Here is an 18099-nt window from a genome sequence, read left to right on the forward strand (position 1 = left end):
AGACAGTCCCTACCCAACAGTGGGCTCACAGTCTAAAAGACCATTTAGTCAACATGGCCATTTTCAAAGACCTGATATATTATCATCAATCACCAATGGTATTTACTGAGTGTTTCTAATGTGTGTAGAGCACTGTACTAAGTGCTTACTGAGAGGCCCTGCTTTTCCGGCTCCGCCACTGGTCGGCTGGGTGACTTTGGGCAAGCCACTTAACTTCTCTGAGCCTCATTTACCTCATCTGTAAAATGGGGATTAAGACTGTGAGCCCCACGTGGGACAACTTGATTACTTTGTATCTACCCCAGTGCTTCGAACGGTGCTTGGCACACAGTAAGCGCTTAAGAAACGCCATCATTATTACCATTATCAATCAATCGTATTTACTGAGCGCTTACTGTGTGCAAAGCACTGTACCAAGCTCTTGGGAAGTACAAATTGGCAACATACAGAGACAGTCCCTACCCAACAGTGGGCTCACAGTCTATAAGGGGGAGACAGAGAATAAAACCAAACATACTAACAAAATAAAATAAATAGAATAGATATGTACAAGTAAAATAGATAAATAAATAGAGTAATAGTACCATTATGTACTCTGATCTCCCAGCCAACCCCTCAGTGCTATACAGACTAACCAGGCTAAGGGAACAAAGTGAACAGCTTTACTTACCACTCGACCTGGCCTGGTTCTTGAGGAGGAGAGAGGCCCGTTTTGCAGTTTTTAGTCTAATTTCTGGCTGAATGACAGGATGAGGGGCAACCGTGATGTGCCCTGATGATCGGATGGAAACAAAGCTATCACACACTCTGATTCTTGAATCTGCTTTATTTCTCTGCTTAAGGAACCCTGCACAGGCAATTCAAATTAAAACAAAATAAATATATGAATATTCATGTAAAACTGTTCTTCCTAATGAACAATTATACACAATGTACAACTTTTCATGTTCACTGGGAGGGTTCACAAATATGTCACCCCTCCTCTCCCCCCCACCCACCCCCGCCCCAAATGCACCAAAATGGCTCCATGCAAACTTATCAAAAGTGACCAAAATATGGAGGGAAAAAAAAAAAACCTTACTGAGAGCACTTCTTCTGCCTTTTTTTTTTTTTACAGTCACAGAAAAATAAAAACATCTAATTTTTTTGTTACATTTAGAGTAACTAAATGTGGCCACTGCTTAAAATATTGGTTTATGCTCCTAAAACAACTATGGTTACCATAAAACTGTCAACATTGAATTGGAGATGGGCATTATTTTGTGGTGGATAGATGATTTTGTTCACAGACTAGTAATCTGTGTCTGAGCCCTCTGCATTGTCCACGTTGCGTGACAGCATATAATTGTCCATATCTATAGACCTGCAGTTATTGATTGCATAGCGCAAACGCTCTGCCATGATTAGCTGACTGGAGTAAGGTGGAAGCCTCAGTTGAAAGAAACAGGTCTGTGAGGTAGGCAAGCTGTCGTAAGGCTGTGGAGAGAAAAAAAAAAAGAATCGTGACTAAAGTCGCTTTCCTCCGATCCATTAATTTTACCGTACACCATGTTTCATTATTGTAATGCAACGTCAAATGGTAATAGCCACCCCTCCATATATCACCCCATCACCCCAATATCCGAAGGGCTGATACAGAACGGGCTTGCCCCTAAAAATCCTAAATTACTGTCTCAGCAACATACAGAACTGTGACCTTGGTGAGTTGGAGCCACCTATCATCATCAATCGTATTTATTGAGCGCTTACTATGTGCAGAGCACTGTACTAAGTGCTTGGGAAGTACAAATTGGCAACATATAGAGACAGTCCCTACCCAACAGTGGGCTCACAGTCTAAAAGGGGGAGACAGAGAACAAAACCAAACATACTGACAAAATAAAATAAATAGAAACCTATGAATAGTGGACCTTGAAGCAGTACGATTGGTTGTCCCATAACACAGGGGTTACATTTGGGAAAACCTTCGTGTTACGTACATTTTTATTATGGTTTGTGTGCCTGGCCTGCCACAGTAATAATAATAATGACGGCATTTATTAAGAGCTTACTATGTGCAAAGCACTGTTCTAAGCGCTGGCACTGCATAATAATAATAATGATGGCATTTGTTAAGCACTTACTATGTGCAAAGCACTGTTCTAAGCACTGGGGGGGATACATGTTGCCAACTTGTACTTCCCAAGTGCTTAGTACAGTGCTCTGCACACAGTAAGCGCTCAATAAATACGATTGATTGATTGATACAAGGTGATCAGGTTGTCCCACGTGGGGCTCACAGTCTTAATCCCCATTTTACAGATGAGGGAACTGAGGCTCAGAGAAGTTAAGTGACTTGCCCAAGGTCACACAGCTGACGTGTGGTGGAGCTGGGATTCGAACCCATGCCCTCTGGCTCCCAAGCCTGTGCTCTTTCCACTGAGCCACGCTGCTTCAATCTGAATATATGCAGATGGAAATGTGCTGTTGGAAGCACAGTCCTTAATTCATTTGTGGTTTTTCTAGTCTAAGCATGTAGTGCAAGCGCAGGTTACGGAAGAACTGAGTGTATTTGCCCACACACTTGATCAAATGTCTTCCTTGTCTTTCTCCCTCACCCCTTCCATCTGCACCAGGGGAAAGATGGCAGAGGAATCATCATCATCATCAATTGTATTTATTGAGCGCTTACTGTGTGCAGAGCACTGTACTAAGCGCTTGGGAAGTACAAGTTTGCAACATATAGAGGCAGTCCCAACAGTGGGCTCACAGTCTAAAAGGGGGAGACAGAGAACAAAACCAAATATACTAACAAAATAAAATAAATAGAATAGATATGTACAAGTACAATAGAGTAATAAATATGTACAAACATATATTCATATATACAGGTGCTGTGGGGAAGGGAAGGAGGTAAGATGGGGGAGATGGAGAGGGGGACGAGGGGGAGAGGAAGGAAGGGGCTCAGTCTGGGAAGGCCTCCTGGAGGAGGTGAGCTCTCAGCAGGGCCTTGAAGGGAGGAAGAGAGCGAGCTTGGCGGATGAGAGAAGCAGCAAGGCTCAGTGGAAAGAGCCCGGGCTTTGGAGTCAGAGGTTACGGGTTCAAATTCCGGCTCCGCCACTTATCAGCTGCATGACTTCAGGCAAGTCACTGAACTTCTCTGTGCCTCAGTTACCTCCTCTGTAAAACGGGGATTAAGACTGTGAGCCCCCCGTGGGGAAACCTGATCACCTTGTAACCTCCCCAGTGCTTAGAACAATGCTTTGCACATAGTAAATGCTTAATAAATGCCATCATCATTATTATTATTTATGTTCTTAGGTTTAGTGAAGGGGAAAGCGAAAGATACAGAGCCAGCCTCCTAAATAGATAAAAGGTTTTTTTGGCTAACAAAACTCGTGGAAAACACCAGAAACAGCTTATTGCCAATTTACAGAGTAGAAGGAAATGTCTACAAAGAGACGGGATTACTCAGATAGAAAAGGGAAGAAAATGTCTTAATAGCATTAAAAGAGGTAACTAATCTAAGTGGCTGCTGCGTAGGTAATGAAATTCAGCTCTTAGAACATTAAAGTAATGGATTAACCACTTTTAGAGGTGGACACCCAGGCGCAGAAGAAAGCCACCAAAACAGTGCTCATTTTTGAAAACTGACAATGAGCTAAGCCTTTCTGCCGCCTCGTTTCCTTGGTGAAGTGCTGAAATTTATTTTTCCACGTCGCGTTTTCTGGCTAGGTGTTGAAAACGTATGGAAAAAGTCAGTGAGGAAAGCTCTTTCCAGAGCACTTCTTATTGTGATTGGCCTTTTCCAGGAATTATATCTGAGAAAGCTGACGACCAGCTGTTGCTCTAAACCCTCCAGGAACAGGCAGCTGCTGAGGAAAACTAAGAACTGGGTTTCTCGGGACACTCTAGAAAATTCAATGAGACGTGTCTGGGACACACTGGAAAGGTACCTGTCTAAAAGGCCAGTTTTTCTGAGCTGCATAGGGATTTAATTTGGCTTTAGATCCGGACCATATATTTCATATTGCGCTGACTTGTAAGTGATGATATAGGAAAGTCAGACGACACCAGATATATTGTTGAAATCATGTGATTCTCAATCGTGAGCAGGGAATGTGTCTGCTTTATTGTTATTTTGTACTATCTCAAGTGCTTAGTACAGTGCTCTACATAAAGTAAGCACTCAATAAATAGTCACATGAGCAGAGCCCCTTGCTAAGCTTGGGACAGAATGCAGTATAAAAGAGTTGGCAGACATTCCCGGAATATTACAAGGCTGTTTGTTCAAACTCCTTATGAGTAGCAACAATCCCCAATTTAAACGTACTTTCTAGATGCAAAACAAATAGCCGTAGTGTATACCAATTCCAAATGGTTTGGAAAAGTAGAATCACCACTGAAATGGCTCTTATTTGGCTATATTCAGCGTTTAGGACAATTTTGGACCATGCCAGGTGATACAACTGGCACACTGCGATTTCTGAAGCACCGTGCGGTTTTCCTCATGCGTGAAACTCAGTCACTATGAGGCAGTACAAGAATCTCCAAATTTCATCACCCCTTCTCCGGTTACTAACACCAAATCATTTTGGACTGATCCTTGACACAAACAGCTAGATTTTCCAACACTGAGCTCCAACTGCAAACGTGGAAGAATGAAGAGAATAGAAGAATCCTCTTACCCTATCAACCTTCATTATTTGGAATCGCTGGGAGATGTCGGCTGTGTTGGCCGGCAGGCGAGATCTTCCAGACACAAACCTCATGAAAAGGACTCTCTCCTCATTGGAGAACTCTTCCAAGGTGTGCCAAAACCACTGCACTAACTGGTGTTGTTCATCAACTTCGCGGTACCGCACAACTTTTTTTAGGACCTCCACAGAGATCTCGGGCATCCCGCAGACCATTTGCTCCAGCTGCTTTGCGGTGAGAAGGGATAACAAGGGGACAGGGATGATCCAAGACATTCCCTCTCGCACTGCCGCCACCTGCAAAACCCCGGAACAAAGTTTAGAAACGGTTATTTAGACTCTCAAGCTCACAGAAGATCCAAGGCACCATACAGATAAAGGCTCAGTCTACCTGATGCTTACTTTCTAATGTGGTATCACACTCCTCTACTATACACAATACACACACACACTTCTTTTTTAATGGTATTTGTTAAGCAGACACTATTCCAAGTCCTAGGGTAGATACAAGGTAATCAGGATGGACACAGCCCCTGCCCCACATGGGGCTCACAGTCTTTATGCCCATTTTGCAAATGAGGCAACTGAGGCTCAGAGAAATGAAGTGACTTGTCCCAGGTAACACAGCAGACAAGTATATCCTGTATATATATTTGTACATATTTATTACTCTATTTATTTTACTTGTACATATCTATTCTATTTACTTTATTTTGTTAATATGTTTGGTTTTGTTCTCTGTCTCCCCCTTCTAGACTGTGAGCCCACTGTTGGGTAGGGACTGGCTCTATATGTTGCCAACTTGTATTTCCCAAGCGCTTAGTACAGTGCTCTGCACACAGTGAGCGCTCAATAAATACGATTGATTGATTGATTGATTGAAGTAGCGGAGCCAGGACTAGAACCCAGGGCCTTCTGGACCCCAGGCCCATGCTCTATCCACTAGGCCATGCTGCTTCTTGATGTGTAATACGTGTTTTCATTTGGTGTTACGTGGAATTTATTAAGTGCTTACTATGTGCCAAGCACTGTACTAAGCACTGGGATAGATGCAAGAAAATCAGGTACCACATGGGGCACGTGGTCTAAGGACAGGGAGAACAGTCCCGGGCTCTTTCCACTACACCACTGGTACAATATGAGGGAATTAAGCACTCCCCACCACACACGTCCATCTGGACAGACGCAAGGCAATGGTGGAGAAAAATGCTCTGCATTGCAACCATCAGGCCACACGCCCTAGGAACAATTCTCATGTTTTGGTTGTACTTTCCTAATCCCTTAGTACAGCGCATTTCTTGCAGTGGCAGCCCAAAAAATATCTTTATGATTATTACTATTACTATTAGAGAAGCAGCGTGGCTCAGTGGAAAGAGCCCGGGCTTTGGAGTCAGATGTCGTGGGTTCAAATCCCGGCTCTGCCAATAGCCAGCTGTGTGACTTTGGGCAAGTCACTTAACTTCTCTGGGACTCAGTTACCTTATCTGTAAAATGGGGATTAAGACTGTGAGCCCCCCGTGGGGCAACCTGATCACCTTGTAACTTCCCCAGCGCTTAGAACAGTGCTTTGCACATAGTAAGCACTTAATAAATGCTATCATTATTATTATTATTATTATTAGGAAGCTTTCATGAGCCTTTCTCGCTTTGTAAATCATACATGGTGAAACAGAAATGAAATCACTTTTTTGTACATTTAGCGAAAAACTCACCGCTTCAGACCCAATAAATCTTTAGCAAAGGCAAAATCTGAAATATCTGAAACTGAACATGCACCGCAAACATAATTTCCTGCTATCATACGGTTATGCTGAAGTAATAATTTCTTCGTATTTTCAGACAATCACATTGATTACTTACTGTGTTCAGAGCACTCTACTAAGCACTTGGGAGAGTACAGCATAACAATAAACAGACACATTCCCTGCCCATAACGGGCTTACATTTCATTAGACCTGTAAACTCCGTGAGGGCAGGGATTATGCTTACCAATTCTACTGTACTGTACTCTCCTAGGTGTTTAGTACCGAGCTCTGATCACACAGGCCCCCAGGTTTTTGGGCAGAGTTAAGATTTGAAGCAGTTCTGTTAATGTGCCGTTAGACTAATTAATCAACTGACTGAGTCAAAAGGATTTGAAACAAGGGGTCACGCGATACACCTGGAAAGTATTACCATTTTACAGAGAAAAGGAGACACATAGACTCAAATGATCCACCCGAAAATCACAGCACTCTGACAGAACAAGCTACAGATGAACTATTAGTTCTTAGTCTGTAGATTCCAATTTCTAGATCCAGCTTTCTTGAATGTAGGTTACTTCTTGAGTAAAATTAGTTTTAAGTAACAAACCAGATGACGGTTTAAATCGAAATAGCCTGACCTAGATCTTCTTGAAGTGCTGTTAGCATTCCTGCCAGACAGATTCCACTGGAAACTCCATCCAGTTTCTCACACAGTAAAGTCTTACATAAGATATGAAGGGTTTCTTCCAATTATTTAAAGTCAGCCCACGTTTCTAAAACCCCAGATCACCTAGGCGTGACACGTGACTCACCTGCCGATCCATTTCATGGAGCCTGTACTCGATAGCTCTCTCCACGTACTCTTTCCTGTTGGAAAATGTTAGCGGGATGCTGTTCCCACCAGGGATTATGGGAACCATTTTGCCATCAGCACTCTGCCCAACAAAAGAATCAAGAGGAATCATCTAGGAGAAAAAAAAAAGCAGGCTCAGGGCTGTCATTATTACTGGTGAATTTAATAAGAATTACGATGATGGAATTTTTTACGCACTTACTATGTGCCGAGCACTGTTCTAAACACTGGGGTAGATACAAGGTAATCAGGTTGTCCCACATGGGGATCACAGTCTTAATCCTCATTTTACAGATGAGGCAACTGAGGCACAGAGAAATTAAGTGACTTGCCCGAAGTCACAGAGCTGACGAGTGGCAGAGGTGGGATTAGAACCCACAACCTATGACACCCAAGCCCGGGCTCTCGCCACTAGGCCAGGAGGGTGAGGGCTGGGGGGACAGAGGAGATGAAGGAGAGCGGGGAGAGAGGGGGAGATGGAGGTGTGTGTGTGTGTTTTACATCATCATTCTAAGAGTCCAGGTACACACTGGTAAGCATAATGTGCTCCAGGAGTTTACCTCATGGAAATTCTCTTCAGTGATCCCACTGTCTTCAATGTGAAGAATGCTGTTAAGGGTCTGCACATAGAGCAGATCCACTTCCTCTAGATCCTCCAGAGTAAGTGGGATACAGCACAGTTGTTTCCAGACCATGGGGGCCAAGTGAAGATCTAGAGGCTTCTTGGTACGAATGGCAACGCCCATCAGAATCCCCAAGAACTTAAACTGCATTAGATGTTCATCTGAGCAGGCGGAAGGGTTAAAAAGGAACCTGAAAAATATATATATAAAGAAAAATGCGGTTTCAAGTAACCAGCTCCCTACTGTATGCTCTGCTGGGAGGTAAAAGGTAGAAAGTTAGACCATCTAGAATCAGACTCCAGTCATTTCAAAGACAAACAAAAAGCTAAACAATTCTAATAACCAACAGGGATTGGGGCTGGAGTATACTACTGACCCTCGAGCCTGACCTCTTCCTCACTCCCTCCCTTCTAACTGGAACTCCCTCTTCCTTCCTCTCCGGCAGACCACTGCTCTCCCCATCTTTAAAGCTTTTCTGATATGATATTTCCTCCATGAGTCCACTAATGAGAAATAATTATTACACTTAAAATGATGACAACAACGATAATAATTATAACTGGTATTTGCTAAGCACCATTGTAAGCGCTGGGTTAGATATAAGAGAGTTGAGTGGAACAGTCTGTGCCCTACATGGGGTTCCCAGTCTAAGGGGGAGGGAGGACTGGTATTTAATCCCCGTTTTACAGATGAGAAATTTGAGGCACAGAAGTTATGTGACTTGCCCAGGACTAGAACCCAGATCTTTTGGCTCCCAGCCCCATGGTCTTGGCACTGGACCACACCGTTTCCCTCTTCAGCACTTCACACCACCTGAGCATTTGGGGACTCACAACCCTGCTTGTTGAACTTATGCACACATCTTTATGCTCCACTGCTTCTGGTAATTTTAGCGTCTGTCTTCCTTGCTAAACTGCAAACTCCTTGACAGCAAGGAACATGTGTAAGAACTCTACTGTACTCTCCCAAGTGCTTCGTATAATGCTTTGCACAAAGTAAACACCCAGTAAATAGTACTGATTGATTTTGCTAATGCTTACATTACTTGTTTCTAAGCACTCTATTTCTGATTGCTGGAAGTTCATAAAACAACCAAAAATTAAAATTTTGCCTTAATTAGGTGATGGAAGGTCCTTACCTGTCCCTGTTGTAGCCCACTTCCGCAGTTGCATTAGGGGAAGGAATAAAGAGATCTACTACCCCAGTTTCAAGTTCCTGATGGAGAAATAAAAAAGAGTTGGTCAAAAACGGCAGTCTTGGTTAGTACGCTAGCCTAAAAATCACTTCTTCAACTACACAACAAATTTCTACAGGAGCCAGCCAAATGGGGATTGTAATTAGTCCCAAGGTTCCTCACAGTCATAATTATGTTTCCTACTCAAAACTTTGTAGATTTGTGAGACGTTTAGCATAACAGTTAACCAAAGGGGAATTGGAGCTTCTTCAAGGCCTCTAACTTTATGAGTAGCATCCCACTTCATCACAAATCAGTTCTAACAAGTCAAATTAGAAGTCTAAATAATATGCTGTTGCAGATTACAGGTGCAAGGGACAAAAAATGAGAATAAAGCCAACATTTTAAAGCATCCTCACGAGGTGTCATTGGTCTGAAGGTACCTGGCACATCTCGGTAATGGTGTCATCAAACACTCCCCCAGCATCATCGGCTCCCTCTCCGACCAGCTTCACTTTCCAGGCCCGGGAGGGCAGGCGAAGATCGGACGCGTTCAGTTTTACCACTTGTCTTGCAATTTGTACAAAAATGGGCTTACACTTCCGACCTCTTTAAGAAGAAAGGGGGAGGGGGAAGGCATTGAGAAACAATTCCCACCAATGAACACAAATTTCCATATCTCTTATGAAGCAAAGTAATTTCAAGACCTTTTCACAGACATTGACACGGGTGTAAAACAGCCCTACTGAGAGAGAGGGAAAAAAAAGAGAGGGGGAGGAGGAGGGAGGAAGGGAGGAAGGGAGGGAGGGAGGGAGAAAGTAGAGGGAAAAAAAGAGAGGGAGAAAGCAAAGGAGGGAGAAAGAGAGGGAGAGAGGAAGAGAGAGGGAGGGAGAGAGAGATCACTGCTTCATTAGAGCTGGTAGACACCCACAGAGTCAATTCTTAACCAGGAAGATGGCCATCAAAGGGGGCATCCATGGCACCCCTCCTCCCTAAGCATCATTTGCCAACAGTCAGTGGCAGGGAAATGAATTGATCGACGGTCTTTGTGACGTGCATGCCAACTTAAACCTACCATCCTTACCACTCATCATTACAAGTAGCCTTAAGTACTTTACTCAGTTGTACACTAAAGGGAAAAATAACTTGGAGAGTGAAAATGTTCTAGCATTTCCTAAAATTTCTTGCTGTAGTGGACTACGGAATGTGCTCTAGTGATCAAGTTTCGTCAGTTCTGCCATAATCAGTGCTTTCATCATGGTTTGGCTAGAACGCCATTGGGCCGTTATGGAACTTTCTTCTAACAGTGTGTATCTATCCAGATGGTGTCAATGAAGTGGTTGTGCACACGTATGCCAGTGGAGTCAGTCAAAATGCGACTGCTGTGATGTCTATTTGGTGCCGAGTTGTCCTTTCCAAGCGCTTAGTACAGTGCTCTGCACACAGTAAGCGCTCAATAAATACAAATGAATGAACACTCTCGAGGCAGAATATCATCATCATCATCAATCGTATTTATTGAGCGCTTACTATGTGCAGAGCACTGTACTAAGCGCTTGGGAAGTACAAATTGGCAACATATAGAGACAGTCCCTACCCAACAGTGGGCTCACAGTCTAAAAGGGGGAAACAGAGAACAAACCAAACATACTAACAAAACAAAATAAATACAATAGATATGTACAAATAAAATAAATAAAGAAATAAATAGAGTAATAAATATGTACAAACATATATACAGGTGCTGTGGGGAAGGGAATGAGGTAAGATGGTAAGAATACTGGGCTGGGCAGACCTTTGTTTGACCCAATATAGCATTTATGTTTGGAGATTCTTTTCTAGCAACTGGAGAGGTGTGACGCTAGAGCAGCTTAATTGTGATCCCCTACAGCTGTGTCCTCTCCCAAACCCCTACCCGTCGCAGCCAGGTAGGAGAGTTTTATTTAAGATGACCCGCGTGACTGGCACATAGCCCCTCCACATTACCATCACGTGCTCGTACTAACCTGGTCGATATTCTTTTCACAGTAATCTGTGGTCCATAGTTTTTGCCCTGAACCATAGTTTTTCCTATGGAGCGCACCATGGGCAGAGTGTACACTCTGGGGGCTAGCAGTGGCCTGAGCTGCCCCTGGACGATCCCCCACGTTCCGGCACTGTAATGAGATGTGCTGTTCTGTAACAGAGAGCAATGTTTGCTATCAGAAAATAAAAGTCAAAAGTCTTTTCCATTTAGAATAGAAATCTCAACACCGATCAGAACACATTTGGGAGTAACTTTAAAATGATTCTGTCCAAAAAATATATATGCATATGATTTCTTACCGAGATCACTTGGAATGTTCCGGATGATTCCATTTAAAGATCTTGCATTTTCCGGCCAAAAAAGCCTAACCCAAAAGCACACTCATTTTACCAGCTTCTGTGTCCTGACTGATGGTTTTTGTTTTTTTGGGGTTTTTTTTCCTCCTAACCACTGTTCCCTCCTTTTGGGCTACGCAAATTGTTCTCAAGAATCATTTATGTAAAATTCTCTGTCTTTATTCTTTGATTCTTTTTTAATGGCACTTCATCAATCGTATTTATTGAGCGCTTACTATGTGCAGAGCACTGTACTAAGTGCTTGTTTATGACTTACTTTGTTCCAAGCACTGTTTTATGTGCTGGGGTAGATCAGGTTGGACGCAGCCCCTGTCCTTATGGGGCTCACAGTTTAAGTAGGAGGGAGTAGGGTTTAATCCCCATTTTATAATAATCATAATAATAATTATGGTATTTGTTAAGCGCTTACTGTGTGCCAAGCACTGTACTAAGTGCTGGGGCAGATACAAGGTAATCAGGTTGTCACATGTGGGGCTCACAGTCTTCATCCCCATTTTTACAGATGAGAATACTGAGACACAGAGAAGTTAAAAGACCTGCCCAAGGTCCCGCAACAGGAAACTGATAGAGCCAGGATTAGAACTCAGGTCTCCTGACTTCTAGACTCATGCTCTTTCCACTAGGCCATGCTGCTTCTGAACAATCATGGTGATTACTGCCAGTTATCCCTTTCCCTAGAAGGGTTAAGGTCTGGCACACTGGATGGGAGAGGGAGTTCATTCATTCGGTCATATTTACTGAGGAATTACTGTATGCAGAGCTCTGTCATTCATTCAATCGTATTTATTGAGCGCTTACTGTGTGCAGAGCACTGTACTACGCGCTTGGGAACTACAAGTCGGCAACATATAGAGACGGTCCCTACCCAACAACGGGCTCACAGTCTAGAAGAGGGAGACAGGCAACAAAACATGTAGACGGGTGTCAAAATCGTCAGAACAAATAGAATTAAAGCTATATGCACATCATTAACAAAATAAATAGAAATAGGTACAAGTAAAATAGAGTAGTGAATCTGTATAAATACATATACAGGTGCTGTGGGGAGGGGAAGGAGGTGGGGGGGGATGGGGAGGAGGAGAGGAAAAAGGGGGCTCAGTCTGGGAAGGCCTCCTGGAGGAGGTGAGCTCTCAGTAGGGCTTTGAAGGGAGGAAGAGAGCTAGCTTGGTGGATGTGAGGAGGGAGGGCATTCCAGGCCAGGGGGAGGACGTGGGCTGGGGGCAACGGCGGGACAGGCGAGAACGAGGTACGGCGCTTACTGTGTGCAGAGCACTGTCCTAAGCGCTTGGGAGAGTATCATACAACAATAAACAGAAAAATTCCCTGCCCGCAATGATCTTATAGTCTAGAGGTGAGGAGACCATGGATATGTACATAAGTGTTGCGGGGCTGGAAGGGGGGACGAGCAAAGGGAGCAACTCAGGGTGACGCATAAGGGAGTGGGAGAAGGGAAAAGACGGTGCTTAGTCAGGGAAGGTCTCCTGTACAACAATAAACAGACACATTCCCTGCCCATAATCAATCAATCAATCAATCGTATTTATTGAGTGCTTACTGTGTGCAGAGCACTGTACTAAGCGCTTGGGAAGTACAAGTTGGCAACATATAGAGAAGTCCCTACCCAACAGTGGGCTCACAGTCTAGAAGGGGGAGACAGAGAACAAAACCAAACATATTAACAAAATAAAATAAATAGAATAGATATGTACAAGGAAAATAAATAAATAAATAGAATAAAATATGTACAAACATCTATACATATATACAGGTGCTTTGGGGAAGGGAAGGAGGTAAGACGGGGGGATGGAGAGGGGGACAAGGGGGATAAAGACATCTAAATAAACAAATAAATGGCCAAGCCACCATTCATTCAATAATATTTATTGAGCACTTACTGTGTGCAGAGAACCGTACTAAGCGCTTGGAAAGTACAATTCAGCAACAGAATTGTTGCCGAACAGACACCAGGGGAATGGTTTTGACACCTGTCTCCGTGTTTTATTCTGTTGTCCATCTCCCCCTTCTAGACTGTGAGCCCGCTGTTGGGTAGGGACCGTCTTTAGATGTTGCCGACTTGTCCTTCCCAAGCGCTTAGTACAGTGCTCTGCACACAGTAAGCGCTCAATAAATACGACTGAACGAATGAATTTATACAGATTTATCACTCTATTTTACTTGTACATATTTACTATTCTATTCATTTTGTTAATGATGTGCATCGAGCTTTAATTCTATTTGTTCCGACGGTTTTGACACCTGTCTCCATGTTTTGTTTTGTTGTCCGTCTCCCCCTTCTAGACTGTGAGCCCGTTGTTGGATACGGACCGTCTCTAGATGTTGCCGACTTGTACTTCCCAAGTGCTTAGTACAGTGCTCTGCACACAGTAAGCGCTCAATAAATACGATTGAATGAATGAATGAATCTGTACAGACTTATCACTCTATTTTACTTGTACATATTTACTATTCTATTTATTTTGTTAATGATGTGCATCGACCTTTAATTCTATTTGTTCCGACGATTTTGACACCTGTCTCCATGTTTTGTTTTGTTGTCCGTCTCCCCCTTCTAGACTGTGAGCCCGTTGTTGGATAGGGACCGTCTCTAGATGTTGCCGACGTGTACTTCCCAAGCACTTAGTACAGTGGTCTGCACACAGTAAGCACTCAATAAATACCATTGAATGAATGAATGAATGAATGGGGAAAGGATCAGATCAGGGATCGGGGCAAGTGAGTTGAGAGTAAGGTATGAAAAGAAGGTGAGCTTGGGAGCCAAGAGCAGGAGCTGGCCACTTTACCTGATTATTGGGGCTGAGATTAAGTAGCCTCCACGAAGAGTACATGAGATCCGAGAAGTGGTACAGCAGTCTAAGCCTGGCTCTGACTGTATGAATGCTCACTTCCTTCAGAGCACCGTACTGGGGTGGAATGCCATCTGGTAAACCGAGCTGTAAAGGCACCGATACACCTATCACAGACAAAAAAAAAAAAGAAAAAAAAAAGTAAGTTTGCTTTCCCTTGAAACAGCCCTGACGTCTATCCTCCTGACTCCTCAACAGAAAACATTTTGGAATGTATAACAATCATGCCATTTCAGTTGGTCTACCAGGAGCTAAGTGCCCACTGAATTCAACCCCAATCACTGCTCTGTACAGAGTTAGCACAGTTAGAAGCCCATGGAATCAAAGTGCTCCTGAGAGTGAAAATAGCATGATAATGGATTTGGAAGGGCTTGCGATGCCACAACAGGGAGGGAAATCAATATGCATTTCACAATTCTTATTTTAGTTCTTCGAGAACACGCATACTTTGGTGGGGACCGTCTCTATATGTTGCCAACTTGTACTTCCCAAGCGCTTAGTACAGTGCTCTGCACACAGTAAGCGCTCAATAAATACGATTGAATGAATGAATGAATGAATGAACTGAGAAATCAAAAGCCCCAAAGGACAAAGTATGTGACGACAGTATCTCCCCAAAAACAGACAGGCAAATCTTCAAGGGGCCCAATTCAGTGATGCTCTCCGATAAGGAAGAAGCCTCCTGTTTGTGATAATGCACTGAACTCCGCAAAGTTCTCCTGAACACTGAATTTCTAAGCCAGTTAAAATGCTAGCCAAGAGTAAACATTTGGGAGCTCATTAGTCTTTAAGGACCAAAGGCGTCCTGCCTCACTGTAGCATCCGAAGTTGAGAACATCCCTCGGACTTGCTGGGAACGTGTCTGCTAATTCTGCTCCACTGTACTCTCCTAAGCGTTGTAGTACATTACTCAGTACATAGTAAGTGTTCAGTAAATACCACTGACTGACTGTTTTGTTCTTTGTGGCTATGGAGCAGAGGGGATACAGAGCATGGAAGAAGTTCTGCACTGAGGCATTCATCCTCCAAGCGGAAGAAATGGGGGAGGATACCTTTTTTTCTGAAATGCAAGGCACTTCAACAGTTCTACTCCTCTCCCCATCAACACTGGCCTGCATTAGGGCAAATCTAAAACAATTCCAGTGAACTGCTGACTCGGGTTCAAATGGCTGATACAAGTTCTGAAAAATTTCCATGTTGTGTCAGTGACTTTTATTCTCTTTCCTTGACAGATCAAAGGCAAAGGAAGTTAAAAATCCACGTTCTTGTCCTCACGTGTATACTTCCCTTTAGAAATAACCTAGGGTATTTAATGGTATATTTCCTGTTTGCTGTGAATTGCATTTCTTCAATTGGGCAACTATGCTTTAGAGAGAAACAGCAGAGGAGCCTCATGTTGTGAAATGTTTGTTGTACTGGAATCAGCTGTGTGAGGAAATGTTTTATTATGCTAGAATGGCTCCTTGAAGCAAGTTGAAATGGACAAGCAGACATGGGGTTCTGTAGGAGCGGCAGGCAGTGGAAAAAGCAGCAGGTGCAGGAAATAGTAAGACCAAACCCTTTCTTGTTCCTCACCTGGGGCTCTAGGAGGAACAGGAGGAGCAGTCCAAGCAGCACTGTGACAGCGGCCGGCTGAAATCTGTCGAATGTTCTTCCCTTGCAGAACTGTTACTAACGTCGGCTCTCGGACATGGTTTGTATGGCCCAATCCAAGCTGGGGATGGATAAAACCGGACTGAATTAGCGAGGGGAAGAAAGGAAGCTCACATGAGGAAATCTCCCTAAAACGATCACAGATTCAAATTAGCTAATGCTATCTGCAGGATGCGCCAAGCAACCTTCTCACTGAAATAATACAATCAGTTCTGTTCTCCTTTCCACAAGGCAAGCAAGGAACCACATCTCCAACCGCCTCCTGAAATTGAACAGGAAAGGGGTTTCATTAGGTCTATTCTCCGTTCGCCCCAGAGCTTTCTGATAACTACATACAGCTGTAGAGTTCACTTCCGGAGAGTGAAATGCGTGTCTGGAAAGAAAAAGAACATTACCATTTACAGACTCCGTCTATTCACACTGTGTTAAACTCAATCCTCAATTTGAAATAGAATTCGAGGTAGGTTGGAGCCCCAGATGTTTCACAGCAGGGGGAAAAACAAAGCTCCTATTAAGGATTGCTCCCTGCTTCTACTGTCAGGACTTTTCTCCTGCAAAAAAGCAGGCGGTACGGCTGAATAATGAGCCCCTCCCAATCTGTGGGGGCACAGAGGATTTGGAAAGCGGAGAGACTATTTACAGTCCCCAAAGGAGGTGAAGTATCCAGATGCCCAACACTCAAGCTTTCCTCAGGTGAATCCTCAGCATTAGGAAAAGAAGCTTCACGGCCTTTCAGCAATGGTAACTCAATCCTGGTCAGGATAATCTATAATGGACAAACTTCAAGCAGGAGAAGATTTAGCTCGCCTCCCCCAGAAGTAATAATAATAATAATATTAATAACAGCATTTGTTAAGCACTTACTATGTGCAAAGCATTCATTCATTCATTCAATCGTATTTATTGAGCGCTTACTGTGTGCACAGCACTGTACTAAGTGCTTGGGAAGTACAAGTTGGCAACATATAGAGACAATCCCTACCCAACAACGGGCTCACAGTCTGGAAGGGGGAGACAGACAACACTGTTATAAGACCTAGGGGGATACAAGGTGATCAGGTTGTCCCACTTGGGGCTCACAGTCTTAAACCCCATTTTACAGATGGGGTAACAGGCTCAGAGAAGTTAAGTGACTTGCCCAAGGTCACCCAGCAGACATGCGGCAGAGTCGAGATTCCAACCCATGACCTCTGACTCATAAGCCTGGGCTCTTTCCACTGAGCCACGCTGCTTCTCTAGACTGTAAAAAGTTAAGGAGATACAAAGTAACAGACATTACTTAATTTTGTTGAAAGAAACTAAATCATTCTAAGTAGGAAAATGCAACAATTGCATTTTCTCGCCTGCCCCCCAACTAAGAGGACATCAATGGAAGTAAAGCTGCTACACGCTCTGCTGAGCCGAGATTTAAGAGTACACGCGCCAAATCCCCGATCACGAGAGAGAGAGATACGTACCTGCCCTTCGGAATTACTACCCCAGGCATACACATCTCCTGTGGATGTTATGGCTAAAGTATGCTCCGCTCCCACTGCTACATCTTCAATCACAACTCCAGCTAGGACCGGAACTTGCTGGGGCCTGTTGTGATTTCGAGCACGTCCTTCTGGCAAGCCTATCAGTCGGTCTGAAACAGGAACAGGAAAAGGCTGGTGATAGAACAAACCCCTCAGGCTTTCCTAGCGACTCGGTCTAGTAGAAAAATGAGGGGCGAAAGTTGGCAGGGGAGGAAATTCTTGAGCAGTTATCAGGTGGCAGGGAGAACACAGGCTTTCAAAACGCTTCCACTCCATGGGTCAATCAACAAAACTTAGTTTTGACCCTGGCACAATTCCTACATTAGGGTTCACAAGAGCAGATGATGTCACATGTGCTCGCTTGGGTAGCATAATAAATGATATAAGTGCATGCCACCAGGAAATACCTCACAATTATTGACATTCATTTTATTTGAAAATCCTCAACTCCAATTTTCAGGGAGACTGCATATGGCCCAGAATTTGTTTTACTGGTTTTAAAAAAAGCTTGCTGGTAGGATGGACTTGGGAGTCAGAGGACGTGGGTTCTAACCCCAGACCCGCCACTTGTCTGCTGTGTGACCTTAGGTAAGCCACTTAACTTCTCTGTGC

At 43.7% G+C, this 18099-nt stretch overlaps 1 protein-coding gene across 3 annotated transcripts in view; it reads right to left on the minus strand.

Moving 5' to 3' along the window:
• Positions 1 to 981: 981 nt before the first annotated feature.
• The window catches only part of HERC1 (HECT and RLD domain containing E3 ubiquitin protein ligase family member 1), a 169162-nt gene continuing 152044 nt past the window's right edge, over positions 982 to 18099 (minus strand). For all 3 annotated transcript variants that reach the window (XM_038746499.1, XM_038746496.1, XM_038746498.1), the window contains exons 69-78: positions 17428 to 17597; positions 15893 to 16031; positions 14255 to 14424; positions 11078 to 11247; positions 9515 to 9680; positions 9036 to 9112; positions 7835 to 8087; positions 7234 to 7386; positions 4668 to 4973; positions 982 to 1476 (exon numbers count right to left, since the gene is read on the minus strand). In XM_038746499.1, the coding sequence (XP_038602427.1) occupies positions 1291 to 1476; positions 4668 to 4973; positions 7234 to 7386; positions 7835 to 8087; positions 9036 to 9112; positions 9515 to 9680; positions 11078 to 11247; positions 14255 to 14424; positions 15893 to 16031; positions 17428 to 17597 (1790 nt within the window). In that variant the 3' untranslated portion in view covers positions 982 to 1290. The remainder of the gene's footprint in view (positions 1477 to 4667; positions 4974 to 7233; positions 7387 to 7834; positions 8088 to 9035; positions 9113 to 9514; positions 9681 to 11077; positions 11248 to 14254; positions 14425 to 15892; positions 16032 to 17427; positions 17598 to 18099) is intronic.

This window comes from Tachyglossus aculeatus, chromosome 5 (genome assembly GCF_015852505.1).
Source record: "Tachyglossus aculeatus isolate mTacAcu1 chromosome 5, mTacAcu1.pri, whole genome shotgun sequence".
NCBI lineage: Eukaryota > Metazoa > Chordata > Mammalia > Monotremata > Tachyglossidae > Tachyglossus > Tachyglossus aculeatus.